Here is a 27112-nt window from a genome sequence, read left to right on the forward strand (position 1 = left end):
GGAGTTGCTACAACAGAAATTTTAAAAAGCATGCCAAGGCATCTCAAAACAAGGCAGTCTGTGGCCAGGGTATCCCTCTCTTCACTGACTCACTATGATCACCCAACCACTACAGATGGGACAATATCATTATCATGTATGTAGGTAGAATTCAGTATAGAAATGTATAGATGTAGTAGCTGAGCTATGTTAAATATGGTAGAGCATTAACAGAGACATTAGGGAAAGGTCAGTATCATAAGCATTGTTCTTGCATTGCATCTCATGTTAACTCACATGTACTGTGTTTCAGCACACAACAACTGGAGCAGTAGAAGTCACACACCAGGATCACCTCTACAAACTCCTCTCACTGCAACAACCTAAAGTAAAATTAAGTTTTTAAAGATTTTAAAGGCAGAAACAAATGCACAGCCAATTAACCCTTAATTACTGAATGTTACCCCATCCGTCTCCCACACCAAATTTTTTGTGCACTTCTCTTAATATTGTGGGTTTAGGTTATATTTGTCCTTACACTTTTATTAAGCCATATAAATTTTTCATGTGTTCAAGTAAATTTTGGTCACAAGATGTATGTTATATGAAATAAAATCATGAGTGTTAATGAATGGGATGCATGAAGTGGCAGTGATTGTATTTGGGCATCATTACTTATCTTATTTTCCTCATTACTGCTCATCTTGCTGTTATTCTCTGGCACATATTCTTCACTTAAGTAACTTGTGATGTCATCTGAGTTTCATTATCATCTGACCCTTGTTACTTAATTTCAAAGATCACTGCACACTTGTACTTGCTTGAATGGAAACAAAGATGACATGCTACAACACGTGTCAATCACACACTGCATGGCATCACCACCCACATCTGCCTTGAAATACAACTTGTGTCAAGGTGCCAATTTGGCATTTTTTGTCATAAAAATCATACAAACCAATAAAATGAAGCCCCATGTATTGTGAGTTAAGTGATGTCATCGGTCCCTAACAGTGAAATACACTGCTGGTCAGAGCGGAAGGCATGAGAGGGACTGTGCCTTCTGCTCTGACCAAATTTAAATTACACGCTCTAACTTTAAATCTTAAAGTGGGATTTGGTGAATGTCAACATCTAGCAACTCTTCAGCTCTAGTAGTAGTAGACAAAGTAGATGATGTATTTTCTTTGTGCTCACCCATGTCATATGTTGCCTCTTGTTTGAATTTTTCTTGTCCCTCTCAGCCTGTTTTTTTTTGTGGTTGCGTAGGCATACCATCCTGCCCTGTTACTACCCATTATGGGGCCTAGAAAACTTCTTACTAAAACTCAAATTTTATTCATATGTGCCTTAGTAAGGGAGAATAAATTGAATAAGGAAATAGCTGCAAACACTGGTTTAGCCCTCAGAACTGTTTAACAATGGACCAAAACTTATTGGGATGGATGCTTTCCCACCACCTCACAAGCCAGCAGGGCGTAAGTGTGGTGTGGGCCAGAGGACTCTGCATGTTGTTCACAGGCAATTTGAGGTCCACCCTCACAAAACCAGCAGGGGACTTAAGGCCAGGAACCCTGCTTTGCTGGCTTGGGTAAGTGAGAGGACTGTACACAGATATGTGAAGCGTGACTTGAGATATTGTAATTGCCATGCAGTGTCAGAACCTTGGGTTACATGTGCTCTGTGTCTGAAAAGGCTTGCTTTTGTGTCTCAACACAAGGAATGGGACTTAAACAAATAGTGTTGGATACTTTGGGTCAGATGAGGCATGGTTTCAAGTTACAGACAACCAGAGAAACCATGTGTACTGCAGACCAGGTACTAACGCTTATGACCCCTGCTACACAAAACACATTGTAAAACACCCAGACTCTTTGATGGTGTGGGATAATTTTTCTTTTTATGGTCTTGGGAAATTAGTGTTTTTGCAAAAAAAATCTTTGGATGAACCAGAATAACTACTTTGAACTAATTGTTGATACCTTCAAGTAAGATGGTGCACCATGCCATACTGCAAAGTTAATTGTTAACTGGTTTGATTTCTGCAATGGTCTGCAAATTCACCACACCTTAACCCCATAGAAAATTTGTAGGCGAACATTAAATTTAAACTAAAGGACAGAGATACCTCCTCCCTCCCACTCCTCCAAGCTGCTGTTCAGGATGTATGAGACAATATTAGCCCTCAGTATCTCCAATACCTGGCTGATTCACACCTCAAAAGACTCCAAAAGATCAGGAAGGTAGAAGGGTACCCTACCAATTACTAGTTTAGGTGAGTACCCACATTGAAATGTATTTTCTATGCCATTAATCTCCCTCTTAGGGTCCCAAATCTCGTGCCTTCTGCTCTGACTAGTAGTGTATGGTTAAATCATTATATAAGGGGTTAATAGTAACTCTCTAACACTACCTTGCTTGTCAGGAATTTAACCAAGCAGGGCAAGGCATTGAAAAATTAACACCATGAATTTAAAGTTTTGTTGGAGTCTTGCCATGCATTGAAACCTTTATGCACTTTATGAATTAAATAAGTTTTCAATACCAAAATCTTAACAGACCTCACAGCTATTAACATCAACTACTGCATAATGATCTGGCCAGGCAGTGAAGTACTCAAGCATTCTATCTCAAAATTTTAAGTATTTTCTTGGCATAAAAATTGTACTTCTGTATCAGTAGTCAGCATGTCATTTAGTTGTATTTGAAAATATTTTCATTTATTTTCTGACTTGCTATGCTTTAAAGGATATTGTAGTCTTTTTGGTGTACTATGAGCACTTTCAGCTTCACATAAACAAAGCTCAGCCTGTATAAACAGACTATCAGCAATGTGGTACAACTCTCATCTCAAGAGTAAGGGTTTAACTGAACCAGCTTAATCTGGTTTACATCCCTTATACACCAACAAATAAAAAAAGCTTATTCAGCACAGTAAAATTATTACTTTACTTTTTGAAGGCAATTATAGCACCTTTCCATTATTTCATCCAAAGAACACAAATTATTAGTGCACTAAATATTTGTTACAGATATTTGGGAATGATGAATGAAATGACTTCAAATTATAAGTGTAACACTATCTCTAAATATATTTTGGAATGAAACTTTAAAAGGGCAAGACTAACCATGCAGCACATAAAATGAGCAAGGATGTGAAGCTTGGGTGTTGCATCAGACACACTGAAGAGGAATGTCCAATCAGATTACCCAAGAGGAATGTGTAGATGAATGAGCAAATATTGACCAGAATGCACTGTAGCTGTGATGCACTATAACCAGCATACATTTCTACTGGCATGACATATTATTTTCATGTTGAATACACATTGAAAAGATTCACACCTAGTAAATAATTTCATACAATATGTGGTCAGTCACCTTAAAACAGTCAGTAACAGCACTACTTTGTTAATTTCTGAAGTACCACCACATGGCCTATGTAAGTCTTGATACATTTTCATTTGTACTGCCTTTAGTCTTTGTTCCAATAACTGGAACACACACTTTCAACACCTCACATCAGACAACAACAGGAATGGGCATCAACACCTCCAATCACTTCTGTTGGGTTGCCACAGAATTTACGAGGTGCCACTGAGGGCGAAGCAGGGGGACGATAAGAAACTGTGTCAACTCGGACAGAAGATGCAGAGAACTCTGATCCATGAGGGTGAGGTCGTGACTCATAGTCTGATGTAGAAAGGGAGTATGTGCTGGCAGTGGAGGAAGCTGGGGAGAGGGTGTAGGAGTTTTGAGAGGCCCGGGATAAGGCTCGCTGTTTTTTCAGGTCAGCTAGAGTCCCAGGGGAAAATGGGTTGACTGTGACAGTGACATGTATGTCTATCTTGCTGCCACCCTCCCCACTGTGAGTTATCATGCCACTCCCACCACCATTGGTGCCACTGCCTGCTGCTACCACCTCCTGTCGTGAGTTGGAAGAAGTTCTGGGAGGAGGAATTGGAGGAGTGGCCACCTGGGGAGCATCTGGAGTGTCTGTTGTGCTGTTGGATTCTGTTGTGCACTCAAGCTTGTTAGAGGTGGTGGTGGAGTTTGACCTCACAAGTAGGTCCCTCTCCCTCTTTGGTGGGATGGCTGAAATTGAGGATAGCAAGTGCTTAATAAGTGCATACATATACAGAACTTCATAATTATTATCTAACAATGCTGTTAGTTATTTAACTGACTGGAAAACTAACTTCTTTGACAGGTCTCCTTGTATAGGAAAAAGCAGTATCCAAAAAAACAGACTATGGTCATCAGTTAATACCAAAAGAACAGAACTCCCCTAATTTATGGCATGTGTCAGCGATAAATCCTGTTTTTTGTTATAGGAATTTTCAACTACTGCTATACTGAAGAAAAATCAGGATAGAATATTCACCTGAGGACATAATCATATTTTTATCTTTCTCATGTATGACTGCACTGTTCTCCTTTTCCTTTTCTCTCCGTTCCTTCTTGAGCTCCTCCTCCTCTTCTTCCACCATGAATTTATCTCTGAAAATAGATTAAGATAGATAAGCATGTCATCAATCTTTATTGTAAGACAATGTTGCCTCCCAAGAATGTATAGCCATAACCCATTAATGATACTCATTCTTCTTTGTTCCTCTTCCAGTGATGTTCTGACACTGGTTCCTAAGAACTGTTCCCAAGAACTGTTCCAAGCAGATCACCATTATAGATTTTGTCCATTTACATCCTTGCATGGTCTAGCTTCTCCCTCCCTCTCTGACCTCATATCACAAACTGAACAGCTAGTTTACAAACCAAAAGTACTCACCACAGCTTCTCACATAAAAACTTATCCTTAAAATGAATCTAAAAGATATATTTTTATTATTTATTGGTTGAAGAAAGCTGTGACCAAAAAAAATACATCTGACAGTCCACCAGCTCAGGGAAATGTATCCCTGCTCTTGAGTTATTGCAAAGAGCATTTTTAAATAGCTGTTGACTTAGACCACCCTGCCAATTTATAAAACTGATTTATAATAAGACTTTTCCTCCAGCAAGACCAGAAATGTATGCAGTTCTGTGTGTTGTATAGCATTCACAACTAAAAGAATTCATGACAGGAAAAGACTGGCATGGAAAATTACAAAATCAAATTAGACCATCACTTACAATTATGCAGGCACTGAAACTAATCCTTCACAGTAGTTTACAATCAGCAAACCCTATGATTTTCCAAAAAAATCACCACTGCTTTCCAGGCAATACTTCCTATTCCATTTAATTCAAGCCTCATTACAGAGCAATGGTTCTTAAAATCAAAATCAGTGGCACACTCAAAATAGATACTGGACAAGTGTGTGTGTGTGTGTGTGTGTGTGTGTGTGTGTGTGTGTGTGTGTGTGTGTGTGTGTGTGTGTGTGTGTGTGTGTGTGTGTGTGTGTGTGTGCCAAAATGGATACGTAAAAATAACGTATGTAAACACTTTTCTGTGTTGTACACTCAATCTACAAAAAGATAGTTCCAGGGCCTCTCTTTTCCACCTAACCTTCGACTTCTGATCCCTGGTGGAATTGTCACTAGGTAAAAGCTTCCACATAAAGGGTGGTGATGCATGTGATGACTGAAACAATGATAGCAGTTATTGTTATGACAAATGAGACAATAATAGTCATGGTGCTAGCAGTTGTTATGATAAAGATAATATAGGTGGTAGTAGTTAGCAGTGGAAGAGAAAGAGTTAAGTATTTTGCACCTTTTGGGTGTAGACTTTGCTGATTTTCCTTGGAATGACTACTGCTTCTGTGTCAGAGACCCGTCTTTGTGTGCGGAGCGCATAACAGAGGTGATAGTGTCTGGCATGGAGGCGTACATTCCTCACTCTTTTTTTCGTCCTAAACCTTCTAAACCTTGGTTTAACACAGCTTGTTCTCGTGCTATACATGATAGAGAGGTGGCCCACAAAAGGTACTTAAGCCTTCCATTACCAGAATCTCATGCACTTTATATTTCTGCCCGGAACCATGCCAAGTCTGTTCTCCAACTAGCCAAAAACTCCTTCATTAACAGAAAATGTCAAAACCTTTCAAGATCTAACTCCCCTCGTGATTTCTGGCATCTAGCCAAAAAATATCTCCAATAACTTTGCTTCTTTCCCTCCTCTACTTCAACCAGATGGCACCACTGCTATCACATCTATTTCTAAAGCTGAACTCTTTGCTCAAACCTTTGCTAAAAACTCTACCTTGGACGATTCTGGGCTTGTTCCTCCCTCTCCTCCACCCTCTGACTACTTCATGCCACGTATTAAAATTCTTCGCAATGATGTTTTCCATGCCCTTGTTGGCCAAAACCCTCGGAAGGCTTATGGACCTGATGGGGTCCCTCCTATTGCTCTCCGAAACTATGCCTCCGTGCTTGCACCTTGCCTAGTCAAACTCTTTCAGCTCTGTCTGTCAACATCTACCTTTCCTTCTTGCTGGAAGTTTGCCTACATTCAACCTGTTCCTAAAAAGGGTGACCGTTCTAATCCCTCAAACTACCGTCCTATTGCTTTAATTTCCTGGCTATCTCAAGTTTTTGAATCTATCCTCAACAGGAAGATTCTCAAACATCTATCACTTCACAACCTTCTATCTGATCGCCAGTATGGGTTCCATCAAGGCCGCTCTACTGGTGATCTTCTGGCTTTCCTTACTGAGTCTTGGTCATCCTCTTTTAGAGATTTTGGTGAAACTTTTGCTGTTGCCTTGGACATATCAAAAGCTTTTGATAGAGTCTGGCACAAAGCTTTGATTTCCAAACTACCCTCCTACGGTTTCTATCCTTCTCTCTGTAACTTCATCTCAAGTTTCCTTTCTGACCGTTCTATTGCTGCTGTGGTAGATGGTCACTGTTCTTCTCCTAAATCTATTAACAGTGGTGTTCCTCAGGGTTCTGTCCTGTCACCCACTCTCTTCTTATTATTCATTAATGATCTTTTAAAGCAAACTTCTTGTCCTATCCACTCCTATGCTGATGATACCACCCTGCACTTTTCCACGTCTTTTCATAGACGTCCAACCCTTCAGGAGGTAAACATATCACGCAGGGAAGCCACAGAACACCTGACTTCTGATCTTTCTAAAATTTCTGATTGGGGCAGAGCAAACTTGGTATTGTTCAATGCCTCAAAAACTCAATTCCTCCATCTATGAACTCGACACAACCTTCCAGACAACTATCCACTCTTCTTCAATGACACTCAACTGTCCCCCTCTTCTACACTGAACATCCTCGGTCTGTCCTTTACTTATAATCTGAACTGGAAAATTCACATCTCATCTCTAGCTAAAACAGCTTCTATGAAGTTAGGCGTTCTGAGACGTCTCCACCAGTTTTTCTCACCCCCCCAGCTGCTAACTCTGTACAAGGGCCTTATCCGTCCATGTATGGAGTATGCTTCACATGTCTGGGGGGGTTCCACTCATACTGCTCTTCTAGATAGGGTGGAATCAAAAGCTTTTCGTCTCATCAACTCCTCTCCTCTAACTGACTGTCTTCAGCCTCTCTCTCACCGCCGCATTGTTGCATATCTAGCTGTCTTCTACCGCTATTTTCATGCTAACTGCTCCTCTGATCTTGCTAACTGCATGCCTCCCCTCCTTCCACGGCCTCACTGCACAAGACTTTCTTCTTTCTCTCACCCGTATCCTGACCACCTCTCTAATGCAAGAGTTAACCAGTATTCTCAATCATTCATCCCTTTCTCTGGTAAACTCTGGAACTCCCTGCCTGCTTCTGTATTTCCACCTTCCCATGACTTGAATTCCTTCAAGAGGGAGGTTTCAAGACACTTATTCATCAATTTTTTACCACTGCTTTGACCCTTTTATGGGACTGGCATTTCAGTGGGCATTTTTTTATTGTTTTTTTGTTGCCCTTGGCCAGTGTCCTTCCTACATAAAAAAAAAAAAAAAAAAAAAAAAAAAAAACTCGAAGGATCATCTTTGACAATGTAAGTTGTGACTGCACTGTACAACACAACTTGTGACCTGGTATATTGCCTGAGGGATTGGTGGGCCCCATATTTAGAGTCAACACATCTCAATCATGGTGAATCAAGTGCTACCACCCTGTATACCTACATAACTATTATCGTGCCACTGTATTTACCCAAAAAAAAGTTGCACAGGAAAAATCACAACTACAGTATATGGCATCATCAGAGTTCTTACTCATTGCTTTGATTAAAAAAATGGTAATTTTAATTATGTTTGCCTGGAGAAGCATGTGCTTTCTTATTAAGTACCTCTGCCCTTACCCTCTCTGCAGCACAGCTCTGAACTCTGTCTAAGAAAGCAATGCACAGAGGCCAGAAGCAGGGGAAATAGGGTATTAAGATTAATTTTTAGGAGTGTTAAAAGTAGAAGGCCTGAAGTAATATTAAAGTTATATTTGGTGCTGTGCAGTTCTGGTTCCCACATTACAGGAAGGATATAGTTCTATTAGAATCAGTTCAATGGAGAATGATTATAAGGATACAGGGGATGAGGAGTATTCATTACGAGGCAAGATTGAAGCTGTTAAGCTTACATTATTTAAGAGAGACGTAAGTTAAGAGGGGGGCCTGATAGAAGTCTTTAAGTGGTATAAGGGTTATAACAAGTGGGACGTAAGCAAAGTTCTTAGGATCAGCAACCAGGACAGAACAAGAAATAATGGGCTCAAGCTTGAAAATATAGGTTTAAGAAAGAGATTAATCAAGTTGTTAGTGCTTAAGATCAGCAACCAGGCCAGAACAAGAAAAATGGGTTCAAGCTTGAAAATATAGGTTTAAGAAAGAGATTAATCAAGTTGTTAGTGCTAAGACATTAAGGAGCTTTAAGAGAAGATTAGACAAGACTTATGGATGGGGATGATAGGTGGAAACAGGTAGATATATTTGATACAGGGACTGCCACATGTAAGCCTGATGACTTCTTGCAGCTTCCCTTAATTCTTATGTTCTTGAGTTACGCATTCATGTTTTTATACGTGCAAAATTATGGTGATGTCCGAGATGTGCACATGTGAGGCTAATATAACATACTAAAAATTAAGACCCAGTAATAAGTAAGTAGGTCAGCACACTGCCATAAATCATTACAGTACACTGCCTTGTCTTCAAGTTAGTATACTGGCTTCTGGGCCAGTATACATAAACATTTTTAACAAAGTACTTTTAGTGACCAATTTTATTTTTACTGATAAAAAATTCCTTAAAAGTAATACATAATCACCTTTAAGACCTAAAAGATTTATAGCAGCTTGAGTGGTGAGGGATACTCCTAATGTGCCTAAAATTACTTTTAGGCCACAGGATGACACCCCAACGCCTCAATTTTTGGCAAAGGAGAGGCATCCTACAAGAGTATAGTGATGCTTAGGTGATCAAAAGAGTTCTGCCTGGCCTTAATGATATTCTATATGTGATAGAACTTGTGAGGGATGCACTAAGGAGTTGCAATGCAGGGACTATGATGAGATTAAGGCCTTAAATTTGGTACAATGGTTTGGCTAAAACCCCCACGGCAATACATGGCATCTTTAGATTCTCTCTCTCTCTCTCTCTCTCTCTCTCTCTCTCTCTCTCTCTCTCTCTCTCTCTCTCTCTCTCTCTCTCTCTCTCTCTCTCTCTCTCTCTCTGATGGAAATTATGATGAGATAAACACATTATGTAAGCTGCAGGATTCCCCAATGTCATCATTGTTATTGATGGCACACATATAAGAATTACTGCTTCCAGAGATTCCGAGGCAGAATATGTAAATAAGACATGAAATAAAGTTAACTGTGGAGTGCAATTGTAGCTCGTGATGCTGAAATCCATTTTAAATTGTGTTTTGGCAAATGTGTGTGTGCTATTGTGGTAGATAATAAATTAATCTAACATCTAACTTAAACCAACCCAGTCATCTCAGCTCCTTGCAGGGAGTAAAATAGAATATAACAAATCTTTTTTTTGCACTTAAACTAACCCATCACCACACAGTCCAAGTAACTGGAATTTAACTTATCTTTTTGCATTCAACTTAATAACCTCACCCACACACCCAACAGTCCCTTGCAGGAAATAAGTACAATTTAACAAATTCTGAATACAACCCAACTTAATCAAGTGATCTCACAGCTGCTTGCAGGGAGCTGGTGGAATTTAATAAATCTAACTGCACTCAGCCTAACTCAGCTATCTCCACAGCTGCTTGCAGGGATAGGCAGAATTCTGAAAATAATTTTGCATTAAGCAGAAACTAGTGTGTCATCCAATTAGCCTGATAGAGCTGCCTCTCTCTTTCCTTGGCTCGGCCAAGCTGCCCCTACCACTGTTGCTGTGCTGACATCCTCGGAGAGGGTTCCTAGTCTGAACTCGCCTCATGTACATTATTAAACTCATAAAATGTGTCAATACTCTGGTTGTTTTTATAAAAAAGTAAAAAATAAATTAACATTAAATACTTTTATGTGTTGTTTTGACATTCAAGTGCAAAATCATAATGGTTAGGGTCTTCTTAAGCCCTAAACATAGCATGTGTAGTGAGTTTAGATTTTACTTTTACTAATGACTTAGTGACTTGAGAAAACCTATATAGTTTCTTTTATACACTTTCAGCATATATTTTTAACTAGGAGTAAATTTAAGTCTTTTAGAGCTTTTTAGGTATATGGGCTCTGGAGAGCATAAGATGCCCAACCACATACATGGTGGGGATGGCATCTCAAGATAAGTGATAGGACTTCAGCTCACACAAGGTGCCAGTTGGAGGAGAATCTCACCACCACTACAGCAGAACAAATAAAGGAACAGGATGACATGCTTCTCCAGGATGTTAATGTTTATGGCAGGGTATCTCACGTCTTCCCAAAACCTTAAACTTGGACATCAGGTGGCATATTATACCTTAGTTAATGCCAGTGTACTGACATTTTTCTTAGTACATAGTACAGGGCACTCAAGCACTCTCAACATATTAACTTCATTTGTGCAAGTCCCAGATATTATAAGGATCTTGCCCATGGAAGTCTATATGCTTAGCTCAAAGCTGCAAGAGGAATGTAAGCGAAAGTACTTGATAAGAATCCCTCAAACTACTGTCTTATCGCTTTAATTTTCTGCCTATCTAAATTTTTTTAATCTATCCTCAACAGGAAGATTCTTAAACATCTATCTGATCGGCAGTATGGGTTCTGTCAAGGCCGCTCTACTGATTATCTTCTGGCTTCCCTTACTGAGCCTTGGTCATCCTCTTTTAGAGATTTTGGTGAAACTTTTGCTGTTGCCTTGGATATATCAAAAGCTTTTGATAGAGTCTGGCACAAAGTTTGATTTCCATACTACTCTCCTATGGCTTCTATCCTTCTCTCTAACTTCATCTCAAGTTTCCTTCCTGACCGTTCTATTGCTGCTGTGGTAGACAGTCACTGTCTTTCTCCTAAATCTATCAACAGTGGTGTTCCTCAGGGTTCTGTCCTGTCACCCACTCTCTTATTATTCATCAATGACCTAAACTAAGCTTCTTGTCCTATCCAATCCTACGCTGATGCACTTTTCCATGTCTTTTCATAGACATCCAACACTTCAGGAAGTAAACATTTCACGAAGGGAAGCCACAGACACCTGACTTCTGATCTTTCTAAAATTTCTGATTGGGGTAGAGCAAACTTGGTATTGTTCAATGCCTCAAAAACTCAATTCCTCCATCTGTCAACTCAACACAACCTTCCAGACAACTATCCCCTCTTATTCAATGACACTCAACTGTCCCCCTCTTCTACACTGAACATCCTCGGTCTGTCCTTTACATATAATCTGAACTGGAAACTTCACATCTCATCTCTAGCTAAAACAGCTTCCATGAAGTTAGGCATTCTGAGACGTCTCCGCCTGCTAACTCTGTACAAGGGCCTTATCCATCCGTGGTGTATGGAGCATGTTTCACACGTCTGAGGGGGGGGGGGTTCCACTCATACTGCTCTTCTAGATAGGGTGGAATCAAAAGCTTTTTGTCTCATCAACTCCTCTCCACTAACTGACTGTCTTCAGCCTCTCTCTCATCACCGCAATGTTGCATCTCTAGTTATCTTCTACTGTTATTTTCATGCTAACTGCTCTTCTGATCTTGCTAACTGCATGCCTCCCCTCCTCCCACGGCCTCACTGCACAAGACTTTCTTCTTTCACCCCTATTCTGTCCACCTCTCTAATGCAAGAGTATTCTCAATCATTCATCCCTTTCTCTGGTAAACTCTGGAACTCCCTGCCTGCTTCTGTATTTTCACCTTCCTATGACTTGAGTTCCTTCAAGAGGGAGGTTTCAAGACACTTATCCTTCAATTTTTGACTACCACTTTGGACCCTTTTCTGGGACTGGCATCTCAGTGGGCCTTTTTTTTTTTCTTTATTGGATTTTTTATTGCACTTGGCCAATGTCCCTCCTAAAAAAAAAAAAAAAAAGGACGTTTCTCCAGGTAAGAGTAATCAACATTTAGCTTTTCTGTCAATCAAAGCAATGGGTGAGAACTCAAATGTTGCCATAGAGTAGTGATTTCTCCTGCACACCTTCTCTGTGGTGGATACAGTAGCAAAACTATAGGCATGTGGATATGGAGGGATATACAGGTTGGTGACATGTGACTTACTGCAATCACATTTAAGATGCGACAACTATAAAAAAATCATAACCTCAATTAATTCTCCTTGTTCTTTTCTCCTCCTCCTCCTACTCCCACTTCTTTCCCTCTCCTAATTCCCACACTTTGAAAATATGGGTGTGACATCCCTTCACCCCCTTCAATACACTTTACTCATCATTGTTAAAATCTAAACATCCATAAGGCACAATAAACTTTTTTTTTCATGTTTGTAACATTTTACAACTCAGAGCAGTAAACTGTGTCAATAATAGTAGTGATACTAGTTGTTGTAAGAGAGATGCCATCTATAGATGGATGGATAGTGGTGGTAGAAGCAGAAACAGGCTTTGCTAATTACTGTATTTTAATGGTGTATATCACATCTTGGCAGAAGAGAAAGTACTCCTTTATAATAAGAACCTATCACACCCAATTGCCCAAACCTGTGTGAGACCATCAATGTGTAGTGCCTCCCTTGAAGGTTGCAAAGGCCATGTGCTTCACACACTCAACTGGTCTCCATTTGCTTCTGTCACACAATCATTCTATGCTCCAGTGTCAATCCTCTTCCCTTTCAGGCCTCCTTTATGCTATCTATCCATCCCTTACATAGCCTACCTTTAAGTTCACACCTCTCACACTTGATCTTACTATCTTCATCATCCTCCATTCTCTCAGCATATCCATACCATCTCAACACACTGCTCTGCCAATCCTGCCAAATTTCTCACAACACCTCTCACTTGTTTCTCTGTCTATCTGAGCCACTCCACACATACTCCTTAGACATCTCATCTCCTTTACATTCAATCTCTTTTTGTCTGCTACTTCCATATCTAAGTATCAGCACTGTACAGTGCAGTAGGCACTACTATCCCTTCATACAATATTCTCTTTACATTCATTCCAAGTGCCCTACTCTTAAAGTCTATTCATACTTCCCAACACTTTCCTGCTTCCTTTACCATAGTTTTAACCTGTCTCTATTCCTGTTTTGTAAATCCAAGATATTTGAAAGTCTATCTCTTCCAGCTTCTCATCATTCAGCCTTACATTCATCCTACCATCTGCTTCCTGTTATTCATCCATACCATTCATGGTCTTTCCTCTGAAAAATCCTTATACCTCTCACATCCATAATTCTGTTATGTTCACCAATTGCCCTTCTACCCTCCCTACATACCTATCACTCATTGGCCTCCCTGAATCATCAACTCTTTCAGCACTTACTTGGCACTAATTGAGGTGGGGGTGGTGATATTTGTGTTTCTGGTGATGGATGGACTCTTGTTACTAGTAGTGGTGTTCTTGTTACTAATGGCAGTTGTGTTCTTGTTGCTGCTGGAAGTGGTGGTAGTGGTGTTGTCAGCAATCACTGCAGGGAAGGAGGTCATGGGGGATCCTTCACCTTCCTTCACAGTGCGCAGGGAGCTTGAGGCAGGGGAGTTCTCCTGAAAGTAATGCTGCTCTGAGTCCTGGGATGCACCATAACCTAATTCCTATTAATATGGAAAAGTGTGAAGATCCCCCAGCTGCTAACTCTGTCCAGGGGCCTTATACATTCATGTATGGAGTATGCTTCACATGTATGTGGAGGTTTCACTCATACTGCTCTCCTAGACAGGGTGGAATTATAAGTATTTTGTCTTATCAACTCCTCCCAACTGACTGCCTTCAGCCTCTCTCACATTGCCGCAATGATGCATCTCTTGTTATCTTCTACCACTATTTTTTCTCACTAATTGCTCTTCTAATGTTAACTGCTTGCTTCCCCTCTTTCCACAACCTCACTGCACAAGGCTTTCTACTTCCACTCCTATTCTGTCCACCTCTCTAATGCAAAAGTTACCAGTATTTTCAATCATTCACTCCTTTTTTTGGTAAACTCTGGAACTCCTGTTTGCTTATTTATTTCCACTTTCCTGCAACTTGAACTCTGAAGAGGAAGATTCCAAGCATTTATCATCCTTTATTTAATTTTTCCATTTAAACTCACTTCAGGAACTGGCACTCTTTTTTTTTCCCCCTTCAAGTTTTTTTTTTTATTGCCCTTGGCCAGTGACCCTCTTACATAAATATACATATATAAATTTGCCACAAAAAAAAAATGTATACAGCAAAAATACAGATAAAAAGTACACATGGAAAAATGTGGATACATTTGAGTAGCATATCCACTACCCATGTGCTGAAGTGTGATCATTGTGTCATAACTTCCCCACACACAGAAACTCCTGTGTCATAGGAATTATTTTTTGGAATCCCAAGCTAATCTTTTATTGGTGGTACATTGGGGAGTGGGGGGAGGGACAATTTTCAAGCTGGTAAATGGCTCTGTGGGTCACCCCAAAATAAGCTGCCAAATGTATCACTAACACTGCTGCAGCTATTCCAAGGCATGAGGTTTTTCTTCTATTTTCAGCCTATGGTCTCATGGTAAAATCCAACAGCAAAATTGTAGGTGTCCAAAACCTGCCAACAACAGGCCACACAGCCTAATGGAGCAGTCAGTTACAGATATTGCCTCCATGGGAACTGGACCAGCATTGGTGTGGGAGGTACTTGAACAGCTACACTAGTGTCTCAGCTGCTGTCAGATGTATGTTGATTGCACTCCAGCACATGGGTGGTGGATATGCAACTCAAATGTATCCACATTTTTCCAAGTGTACTATTCATCTGTGTCTTTGCTCTATTCATTTCATTTGCGGCAACTGTATGTATGTATGTATGTATGTATGTATGTATGTATGTATATATATATATATATATATATATATATATATATATATATATATATATATATATATATATATATATATATATATATATATATATATATATATATATATATATATATATATATATATTCATTATATTAAGCCATGAGTTACATCTTATACTTCTTGCTACAATAGATATAGAGTAACCCTACAGTATTACATACAAACAGAACAAGAAAAGGGAAAAATCAAATGAAGAAAGAAAACATCAAAAGACAGCAAAGTGAGAAGAACAGGATGAAAGAGAAATAGGGAAAAGAGATAAAGCCAGTATATGGTAAAACTGTTTACAAACAAGATAAGAAGGGGCAATAGGTCTAAGCAGAGACAAAACAGACACAGGTATATGGCACCACAACAGAAATAAGGCCATAAACCACCACAAAGGTGGTCTGGGAAGATGGGGAAGGAAAACTGACCTCTATACCTCTAATCTGCACCCCTATACCGTGATTGGTGTCCCACCATGCTTACCAGTGGGTCATATTTATGGATCAGTAACACAAAAATAAAATGTCCTTAAAAGCAAAGATAACTTTATGAGAAAAATAGGCACTGTAGAATGGGGTTATATTGTGTGAGGGAAGAGTTCAGTAACAGAGAGAGGTGAGATGGATGGAATAACTTAAACACACAGAAACTCAAAAGCTGCATAATGCAGTCTAAATATCAATTATCTCATGATCAGGAAGGAGGATGAATACCTGTGGAATATTTAGTGTTATTGTTATAATATATGTTTATGTTTTGCAATCTGTAAGGTTGCAATGCGTATGAAAAATAAATTCATTACTAAATATTAATTAAGTGAATTGATGTGACGCTTTCATGCATGAAGATCAAAGTAATTACTGAATTATGTGTAAAACAGATGAAACTGACATCGTACATGTTTCTTGTATGAGGATTACATTAATTACTGAATAATGACTACTTGAAAAGACAAAATTTATATCATTTAATTGTTATAACTACTTGTAAAAAGGAAAAATAGTAATATGTAACTTGTTATTCTGGTAGAGACATATCAGAAGCACTTTTCTGTAAATATGTAAATAGTAAATATGTAAGTGACATTTATTTAATAGGTTTAAAAAAAGCTGATTGTCATTACTCCAATAGCCTATCAGCAAACATCTTTAAACTGTGCAACATCTCAGTCATGGCAGGTTTTCAAAACATCACCACATTGCTGCCACTTGGGGAAACATCAGAAATCAGTATACAAATTCTTTTATGTTCTCTGAAGACACCACAACTTTACTGCCTAAGCTATTGAGAGAGAGAGAGAGAGAGAGAGAGAGAGAGAGAGAGAGAGAGAGAGAGAGAGAGAGAGAGAAAAGAAAAAAAAAAAAAAACAACAGCAGAGGATAAGATAATGTGCATGATTTCTATGACCTGAAGTCAGAAGCAGCACACAGCTAAGAGTCAGAACAGCAAGATAAAAACCAGTCCTTACCAGTGGTTTCTTTTTGTTTTCTAGCTGCAGTCTTATCCTTGCCTCCTCCTGTGCTTCCTTCTTTGGTGTCAACGTCTTCTCCCGAATGGAGGTGCGGCGGACTGACTGTGTGCGTGTGTTGGAATGCGCACGCCGGATCTGTGGACAACAATATATGTTAACAATTTACTAATAAAAGCAGTTACAAGTCTCACACAGTCACACATGACAATGTGCAGCTGCTAAATATATACTGCAGATATGGTGTCATTACAGTGGAACCTTGGTTACCAAACACCTCCCTTTTTGAACAATTTGACTTTTGAACAAAATTTTAAACTCATTATTGCTTTGGTTGTGGTATCATAATTCGGTTCTAGAACAAAGTTACTTGATTTCAAATATTAAAAGACAGCAAAAGCTGCCATTTATTGCTAATTTATAATTTCTATAAATATCTACTTTGTTTTATATATATTTGGAGGAGAAATATGGTGTAAGACAGTAATTCAATCTTTGAAATAAGGTAAATGTGATCCTGTTGGAAAGCCTCGATGTAAACAAACAGTTTTCAGTGCTCTGGAATAAAACCGAGCCACCAGTGGCTCTCGACGATCTCCAACATCATCACTATAGCACAATTGCATTTTTTCAGTAGCTTTTCTGAGCAGCAAGATCTCTAAATGTTATGATTACTTTCATTTTGGTGGTAAGTGGATTGCTCCTCTCTGTGTCCCTTTGTAAGGCTTCTCTCACTAGATCAGTCTAACCAGTATCTTGTGAAGAGTTCTGTGTCACTAAGTTCATTCATTACATCCTTTCTGGATAAATAATTTGTGAGCTGGAGATGTGAAGCAGCCATCTTGGCTGTGGGAGCATCTGTCATAAGCTGCTAAGACAGTATAGACTGGTGTCTGGGAATGGATTATGGATTAATCCATTTTACATTGATTCCTATAGGGAAAATAGTTTTGATTTCAAACATTTCAGATTTTGAAGGGCATTCAAGTTTGAGAACTGAGGTTCCACTGTAGTTACTGAGTAAACTGCATAAACTTACCCTTCTTGTGTTGTCATGCAACCTCCTTGTCTCCAACTCATTGATAAGCTGCATGATCCTCTCCCTCAGTTCAGCATCCTCACATATGTCTGAAGAAAATATATTATATGATAACTGCATGGGTCATCTGCAGACAAATATTAAGAGATTTAAGTTTCAAGTGGTAAAGTGAGAGGACAACCATTTTTTTTTTTTTATCAATAAGGGGAACTGGCCAAGGGCAACAAAAATGTCTGAGAAAAGGTTCACTAGAGTGCCAATCCCCAAAGAGAAGTCATAAGGATTATCGAAAAATGTAGGACAAGTGTCTTGAAACCTCCCTCTTGGAAGTGTTCAAGTCATAAAGAGAAGGAAATATAGAAGCAAGCAGGGAGTTCCAGAATTTACTAGAAAAAGCAATGAATGACTGAGAATACTGGTTAACTCTTGTATTAGAGAGGTGGGCAAAACAAGGTTGAGAGAAACTAGAACGTCTCGTGCAGCAAAGCCGCAGGAGGAGAGGTATGTGGTTAGCAAGATCAGAAGAGTAGTTAGCATGAAAACAGCAATAGCAAGATAGCAAGAGGTGCAACACTGTGGTAATGAGAAAGAGGCTAAAGACAGACAGTTAGAGGAGAGGAGTTGATAAAATTAAATGTTTTTGATTCCACCCTCTCTAAAAAGAGAGGTATAAACGGAACCTTCCCAAACATGAGAAGCATACTCCCCCTGTATAGGGTTTGCAGTTGGGTGTGTGAAAAAAACTGGTGGAGACAACTCAGAATGCTTAACTTCATAGAAGCTGATTTAGTTAAAGATGAGATGTGAAGTTCCCAGTTTTGATGTAGAAGAGAGGGACAGTTGAGTGCCATTGAAGAAGAGGGAATAGTTATCTGGGAGGTCGTGTCAAGTAGATAGACGAAGGAATTGAGTTTTTGAGATACGGAATAATACTATGCTTGCTTTACCCAATCAAAAAATTTTAGAGATCTGAAGACAGCCATTCTGTGGCTTCCCAGTGTGAGCCATTTAATTCTTGAAGGGTTGCACATCTATGAAAAGATGTGGAAAATTGCAGGGTGGTATCATCAGCATAAGAGTAGACTAGTAGTAGTTTGGCTTTGAAGATCATTGATGAACAATAGGTGACAGGACAGAACCCTGAAGAACAAAACTGTTAATACATTTTGGAGAAGAACAGTGACCATCTACCACAGCAGCAATAGAATGATCAAAGAGGAAACTCAAGACAAGGTTAAAAAGAGGACAGAAGCTGTAGGAGGGAAATCAAAGCTTAGTGCAAGACTCTCAAATGCTATTGATATGTTTAAAGCTACTACAAAAGTTTCATCAAAATCTCTTAAAGTGGATGACCAAGACTCAGTAATGAAAGCCAGATCACCAGTAGAGCGACCACAGCAGAACCCATACTGGCGATCAGATAAAAGGTTGTGAAGTGATAGATGTTTAAGAATCTTCTTGTTGAGGATAGATTAAAAAACTTTAGTGAGGTAGGAAATTAAAGCAATAGGACAGTAGTTTGAAAGATTACAACAGTCACCCTTTTTTAGGAACAGGCTGAATGTAAGCAAACTTCCAGCAAGAAGGAAAGGTAGATGTTAACAGACAGAGTTGGAAGAGTTTGACCAGGCAAGGTGCAAGCACAGAGGTGCAGTTTCAGAGAACAATAGGAGGGACCCCATCAGGTCTAGTCAGCAAAGTATGCAATTAGAACTCCCACTGACATGAACATCACATTTCACAAACTGCCAACTCACTCCTTGGTCTGGAAAAAATCTGCCAGGACAAAATAACTACATATCAACTTGGGTTAGGTCTTTGTATGTTTTTGAAAGCACAGTTGTGTTTGTTTCAAACAAAGTGTTCTACTGAGGTGATGTGCAATGCCTACAAAATATACAGGCCACAAATACATAAAATGAATGTTAGTTTCACTAGAATGGTGAAACAAATAAAAAAAATAAAATAAATAAATAAAAAAAATAAGCTGTATAACTATTGCAATGAAAAGACTGAGTGCGTTAGTGTTGAAATGGCGTGAAGAGGAATGTGAGGATGTGCCTTTGGGTCACCCCAAATTATTTGACACTACTTTGCATGGTAACAAAAGACAGTTAAAAGTCTGTCCTCAGCTTACAACAACAACAACAACAACAACAACAACAACAACAACAACAGCAGCAGCAGCAAAAACTGTGGGGGTGGCCCATCACCATGTTTGTGGTGAGGTACTGCGTTGCGTTGCGTTCCTTATCATGCCATTTCATCATCAATGCACTCAGTCTTTTCACTGCAATAGTTATACAGCTTATCTTTTTTATTTTACCATTCTAGCATACTATGTAACCATGGCCTGTATTTTTTCCAGGCATTGCACATCAACCCAGTAGAACATTTTCTTTCAAATAACCACAACCCCTTTGTTAGCTGAAGTCAGGAACAGTCACAAAAGATAACCTTCCTTTATATCAACATGTCAAACACTGAATTTGTTATTCTGTGCCTTCAAAAACATATGAAGGGAAAACCTGAGCTACCATACTGTTATTTTCTCATAGCAAACTTTTTTTCAAACCAAGGAGCAAATTGCCAGATTGTGTTAAAGCTAGCAAGGGCATGGAAAATATCACTCCAAAGAATCTTAATGGGTAGCATGAAGTAGTCACAAGGGTGGAGGAGAAGGATGAACAAGCCCTGAATCATCTAAGGTAGAGTTTTTAGCAAAGGTTTGAGTGAAGAGTTCATTTTTAGAGATAGATGAGATAACAGTGGTACCATCATGTTGAAATAGAGGGGGAAAGATGAAAAAGCAATGTTATGAAATTCAAGATATTTTTGGCTTGGTGCCAAAAGTCACCGGGGATGGGTTACATCTAGAAAGATTTTGATATTTTCTATTAATGAATGAGTTTTTGGCTAGTTGGAGGACAGACTTGGCATATTCTGGATAGAAACAAAGTGCATGAGATTCAAGTGATGGAAGGCTTAAGTACCTTTTGTGAGCCACCTCTCTATCATGTATGTATTTGTGTTTCAAACACTAAGATTACTTATAGTACAAAGAGAGATATTGGAGCATAGTTTTTCAGAAGTTATCATGGGGATGTGGTATGCAAAAATTACAGCTAAGTAACACATTGGTTAGTATAGGTATTGCAGCAATGAGAAAAAGCCTGGAAGAAGTAAATCAAAATAGTCAATTGTCTCCCTGTGTACATGACATGGCTGAGAAGAGAGTCCTCACCATAAGGGGTTTCCTGGTTCTTGGTGCGGGCATGAAGGTTGGCTCCATTCTGTACCAGCATCTCCAAGACATCCGGCTGAAACCAAACCATGAATATATACTATATTTGTTCTCTGAACACACTATAAACTTTCACATAACATTACAACACTTGATGGTAAACTGCTCAACTATTGTTTTATAAACTCAAAGAATCAATATAAGTAGTTTTAAAAATAGATAAATAGTAAATCATTGTTACCATATTAACAAATTGGAAAATTGGACAACAATATTCAATTATTAAAATGTTTCACTACTGTTTCACAAGCTTCAAGAATCAATACAACCAAAGTACTTACAAAAGTTTAATAATAATTTTGTTGTCACCATACAACTAAACTGCAATACTGACAGTCTCTATCAAGTATGAGATGGCAGTAATACTCTTGTGTAACTGTAAAACTATATCAAAATAAAAAATTTCTTTGATTTGTTTCCAAAACTGAGATGCAGTGTCTCATTAAGTGTCAAGTATAGTGCTAAATGAGAAGATCCCTCAAATTCTTCCTGAAGTTTGATTTTTCAATCTGGACTCACATGGCCCCAGCAGGCAGCAGCATGCAGAGGAGACCAGTCGTCATGATCCCTTGCCTCGGTGGGCACATTTTGACTCAGCAGGTACTCCACCACCCGCACATATCCATTGGCTGCAGCAATGTGGAGCTGAAGAGGAGGCACATCATTATTCACCATTCACCTCTCTTGTCAAAGTCAAATAATTATTTGCTAGTACCTCTTTCCTGAACAAACATATGTAATTCACCATCAATACTCTAATGAATACCTGATACTGTATAGTTTACCATAGTCAGTATCCCAGTGAAGACATCATAAAACCTGCACTAAGTAAACAAATACAATAGCCTCTCTACTCACTGGTGTGGCTCCCTGGTGGTCCCTAAACATTAGGCTCTGTCCCTGGCTCTTCATCATCTTGAGGTGATTCAACATGTGCGTCTCCGTGGCTGAACGAGTATCATCGATGAGGCTCTGTGTCACGCCCCGGCTGGCCATCTCCCCCTCAATGTAGTCCAGTGTGGCGTCATCCTCACAAATGTCGTAAGGCATGTTGCCATCAGCATTGACTGCCAGCAGGTTAGCACCCCTGAGATGAAACAGGAGAGTGAGGCACTAGGAGTGTTGAAGTGTATCAGTTTCCATTCTGGATTGAGACTTAACCAGTTGAGTGATTAAGACACAAATTTTACTGTTTGGCTACTGATACCCACCCACCCATCTCAAGCATGCACACAGACACATCCTTCCAGCACTATCCAATTTACTTCACACTCCAGTTTCACAGAACTCACTTGGCAATGAGGAACTTGGCCAGATGCAGGTGCCCACAAGTGGCTGCAGCATGCAAGGGTGTCCACTTCTCAGAGTCCTGGGCATTGACATCAGCTTTGTGCTGCACTAACAGCCTCATCATCTCCTCTGAGTCATCAATACAGCACTGGTGGAGGGCTGTCAGGCCATCTTCATTGGTAGAGTCAGGGTCCACTCCAACCTCCAGTAGGGCCTTCACTGCACCACACAAAATACATAAATGCACTAAATGCTACATTAGGTTATATCCTAACAAAAACGTTTCTTTGTTGGCAAGATTCATACAGTGGAAGCTTTCCTCTCTGCAGTACCTAAAGTAATAAGCAATGTAGAAGCCCCCCAGGAAGGCTACACAGTTAAGGGGATCCCATTACCCAGCACTCACCTTCCTCAATGTCATTCCGTGCAGCAGCCTCCAGGAGCATCACACTGCTCACAAATGACACATTCTTCTTATTCTCCCTCCTCCTCTTCTGTGCCTCATTCAGTGCTGTTTTCTCTCTCTTGCTGCCAGAGATCTCCCTCTCCTTCTGTGACCACTTCTTCATCTGTTGCATCCTTCGCCGCCTGGCCAGCTTCAGTCTCTCCTGGGTAGAGAGCTTCTCAATGTAAGCCATCTCGGCAATAAGCTCACTGTGCTCCATGGTGTTGTTGAAGGTGGTGCTTGTAGTGGTGAAGGCTGCACAGGGCTCACAGGCACCCGACTAGTCTGATGAGGAATGTGAAGGTTGCATTTTGGAATGCGTGCATCATTTTTTAGCTTTTGTTGTTGCTGTTATTGTGTTAACCAAATGTGAACTTGGTATTCTCAGTGGTCTACATACCACATGGTTACTCACTTCACTGTCATACATCACAACCATGAGCTGTTCAGTCATTAAGATACTTTTATACACAAGCTACAGGCAAAACTATTATCAAATAGTCAATGGAAGCTCTTGCATATTCCAGTTCCACTTCATAAGCACCTCATCATTCAAGATTGGGCATGTTTCACTTTTGCACATACACACACACACTAGTCATCTTCACCAACAGTCTGTCATGGAAGTTTTGTGCAAACACATATTCAAGATTCCACTGTGAGCATCTTTTTGTCCTCAATTTTCTTTGTGTTGGTTGTTAGGCTTTTTTTTTTTTCTGCAAAATCAAAAGATGATTTAGTGCATCACAAAAAAAAAAAAAAAAAAAAAGATAAACAATACATTTAAGTGGTAATTATGAATTATAAACATGGCAAGTGGGATATAATCTTACAAAGTGGGATAAAATGAAAAGACAAAAAATAGCATCTATAAACATGATTACGAGATGGAAAAGGTAATTATCAGTAAAGGTAGGGAAAAAATTTGGGAATGACATTTTCAAATGATCACTGGAGAATAATAAGACAAAATAGCAAGTAAAACTCTCAAACTTTGAGAACATAAGAGTGGATAAGGAAAGAGACTGTAACAACATGCCAAAGACCTGAACATGCAGCAGTGTGTGTCACATTATGAGAAAGACTGTATCCAACTTGAATCCTATCATATTAAGAATGAATGTCTGGGCTGCAGCTTCTAACCATAAAAATGAGAAAGGTGAGAGGACTTAACTGTTGTGTTCAGAGTAATGGAGAATGAATTAAATAGAAAGGACCTGTGTGTGTGTGTGTACAATGATATGGATAAGGGAAGACACAGAAGAAAACTGAAGAGGACTACTTGTAACAGAGACACCTAACAGTTTTCCTCACAGAAATATGAAAGCCTGTAATAATTTTGATAAGAGAGTGGTCAATGCAAATAAGTATGCATGACTTTTAATAAAAGTTGATACTAATAATTGATATGGAGGCAGGATAGTATGAGCATAGTTGTTTACTTACATGTCACACTCATATAAATACAAGTATTCAAACACACACACACACACACACACACACACATACAGCACTCTGTTCTAATCTTGTTTATATAATTCATAGAGGTATGTCAGTACTATTTACTTGAAACATGACTGGTGTCAGCACTAAATCCTGCGTGACACCTCTGGTCATCAGTCTCTAATAGATATTTCAATCCTCAGAACATTCTTACTCCCTTTTTATCTTTTCACTGGATGCCTAATTTAATTTAATCTTCTCTTCTTCACAGTCATTCACATTAAAGACATAAAGGAGACATCCAGAGAGAGAGAGAGAGAGAGAGAGAGAGAGAGAGAGAGAGAGAGAGAGAGAGAGAGAGAGAGAGAGAGAGAGAGAGAGAGAGAGAGAGAGAATGGTAGAAAATATCCCCAAAAGAAAGATGACAAGTGGTGTCTCACAGCACTCAAGTGTTGGCACCACCACAAGGAAATAAATCCATATTAATGTTACCAGATAAAGTCTAAAAATACTGTTTAAACGAAAAATAAGTATGGAATTACAGGAAGAGACAAAATCATTTGAATGGAGTCATGATAGATGTAATTCTATGCATAAAAATCTCAAAAAAAAAAAAAAAAAAAAAAAAAAAAAAAAAGTGTAAAAAAAGGCCTAACTGGGAACACAGCCTAACTAGAATTAAAAACTTGTAAGTAAACTAAGGAGGAGGATTCAGAGTTGCTATGAATAAATGAATATCACTAAGACTAAATGAATATGTAACGGGTATAAGCTGTTAGCGAAATGAGTGTCCTTTCATGACATCAATGACATCATTCATGACTAAATGCTTCACTATATGCAGTAGTAACATGGATTCTCTACTTAAAAAAAAAAAAGTTGAAAAGATAAAACAAAAAGTAAGAAAGAGCAGGAGTACGAAGGGTGTTTAGCTGAGATATGATGTAGTTACATCAACATTTTATAAGATACAGTAATCAAAATTAGGAAAAACAAATATGAATAGGTATGATGAATAACTGTCCCCATATTTGTGTGTGTGTGTGTGTATACCAAGTCACCAACAAGGGGACAAATGCAAAAAATTATGTAACAAAAGTAAAATAAATAAATAAAATAAATAATTGAAAAAAATTCCAGACATTACATCAGTGAACCATTATCATTTGAAGATGTGGCAAACCCTAGGATTACTAAAAAGAATGGTATGGTAATCTTATTAGAATATGTAAGGGAACAATAAATGTCTTAATCCTGTAAAAACTAAAATAAGGTACGAATATTGAATAGCACGCACGCACACACAAAAATATAAATGCAGACAATATCCTGTTCAGTTTATCATGTATCATATTAGCAAACAGCACTTAATAACCCAGTAAGCAATCGATCAAGTGTGCAGGCTTCAGTGCGAAAACACCACTTGTCGAGTATTTCATTCTGTCAATCATGTAGTACAACAAGAGGCAGGTGCAGGATATCACACTCGGCCTGTACAGATGTGGCGCGGAGTGGGAATGTCCACGGGTGATGACTGGGATGTAAGGGATTCCATGGCGGTGGTGGTGGCGGTGTTTGAAGGCCACATCAAGGGTTTGTGGAGGCCGTGGCGCCCTAACCACCGCTGAGATAGGCTGGGCAAGGCAGCTCCCGTCCGCCCTTGAACCCCCGCCCCCCGCCTTCACAGCCACAGCCACACACAGGTTCCCTTTGTCGCAACACACACGTTACAGCTCCGGGCCACCACCACCCCCACCGTCCCCTGCTGCCCCGCCCCCCACACCCACCAGCACAGCACACCACACTGCCAGCACACCGCCACCACCATCACAGCCTGACGTGAACCTGTGTTGCTGTGATCACACCTGTGCACCACCCACACCTCTGCCGCACACCGCCCACGCCCACTATGCACCCGCTCACCTCACACCGCCGCAGCACCTGATAACGCCACGAACTGTTATGACTGGTGGCGCTTTATCACAACATACACAACACAATAACAACACACAGGAAGGCTCACGTGGCAGAGCGGCCGTGTACTCCCCCTCCTGCTGCTGCCGCCACACTGTCGCTGCCGCGGCCTGCCTCCCGGGTGACGTCACGCTTCATGATGGCCGCTCGGGAAGCACTCGCTGATTTCTATGCACATCATCGCTTTTACTTAAACCACAAGCCAGTCTTATGTCTCACAAATGAAAGCAGTGCTCCGTTTGACTTTCATCTTTTACAATTCTGCAGCTGACTTTGAGAAAAACGTGTGCGAAATAAAATCTAACAAGTAATTAAAGGATCTCACAAGTATTGCTTACATTTATTTTCTTATATATATCACGGAGAAATTGACCGACTTTAATGTCAAAGACGAATATTACTAAGCTACGTGTGGAAAGTATCATCAACCATTCTGCTTTTCACTCTTATCTTAAAGTTGCAAGGAAAATTGAGGCGAGACACGCAAAACATGACTATGAGAGAGAGAGAGAAGTGGAATGACATTTCTAGGAATGTGACCGTGAAGTGACGCACGAGACAGCAGCAGCAGCGACAGGTGTTATGAGACAGGGACGTGAAAAGGGAAAAGGTAGGCCAGACAGGTAGAGCAAGACTGGCGTGGCATTAAGTAGGTTAGGCAAAAGTATAATCCCGTACTCGTAACTACTGTTTGGACTGCTATGGTAAATACTAATTATTGAAAAAAAATTATATATATATATATATATATATATATATATATATATATATATATATATATATATATA

The 27112-nt window shown here is 39.5% G+C and overlaps 1 protein-coding gene across 6 annotated transcripts; it reads right to left on the reverse strand.

Annotated features, from left to right (window-relative positions):
* Positions 1-1294: 1294 nt before the first annotated feature.
* LOC135089547 (protein phosphatase 1 regulatory subunit 16A-like) lies at positions 1295-26494 on the reverse strand. 6 transcript variants are annotated; one of them, XM_063985209.1, is made up of 11 exons: positions 26362-26494; positions 22869-23623; positions 22465-22681; positions 22031-22259; positions 21692-21817; positions 21113-21188; positions 17869-17957; positions 16830-16967; positions 13818-14038; positions 4364-4479; positions 1295-4074 (listed from the first exon to the last, which is right to left on the reverse strand). In XM_063985209.1, exons 2-11 carry the CDS (start codon positions 23125-23127, stop codon positions 3497-3499), a joined length of 2049 nt encoding a protein of 682 aa, XP_063841279.1. In that variant the 5' UTR covers positions 23128-23623; positions 26362-26494; the 3' UTR covers positions 1295-3496. The 6 variants fall into 6 exon arrangements, with proteins under 6 accessions (XP_063841279.1, XP_063841282.1, XP_063841280.1 ...); XM_063985212.1 differs by having other exon boundaries at positions 22869-23192; positions 26374-26481; XM_063985210.1 differs by having other exon boundaries at positions 26374-26434.
* Between the last annotated feature and the right edge of the window lie 618 nt (positions 26495-27112).

This window comes from Scylla paramamosain, chromosome 33 (genome assembly GCF_035594125.1).
Source record: "Scylla paramamosain isolate STU-SP2022 chromosome 33, ASM3559412v1, whole genome shotgun sequence".
Taxonomy (NCBI): Eukaryota; Metazoa; Arthropoda; class Malacostraca; order Decapoda; family Portunidae; genus Scylla; species Scylla paramamosain.

Coding starts and splice junctions, on each gene's coding strand:
- LOC135089547 (XM_063985209.1), bottom strand. CDS start 23,127: ATGGAGCACAGTGAGCTTATTGCCGAGATGGCTTACATTGAGAAGCTC. Junction 14,039..16,829: donor AAAACAAAAAGAAACCACTG/GTAAGGACTGGT, acceptor CATTACTTTCAG/GAGAACTCCCCTGCCTCAAG. Junction 4,480..13,817: donor CCCACCTCAATTAGTGCCAA/GTAAGTGCTGAA, acceptor ATCTATTTTCAG/AGATAAATTCATGGTGGAAG.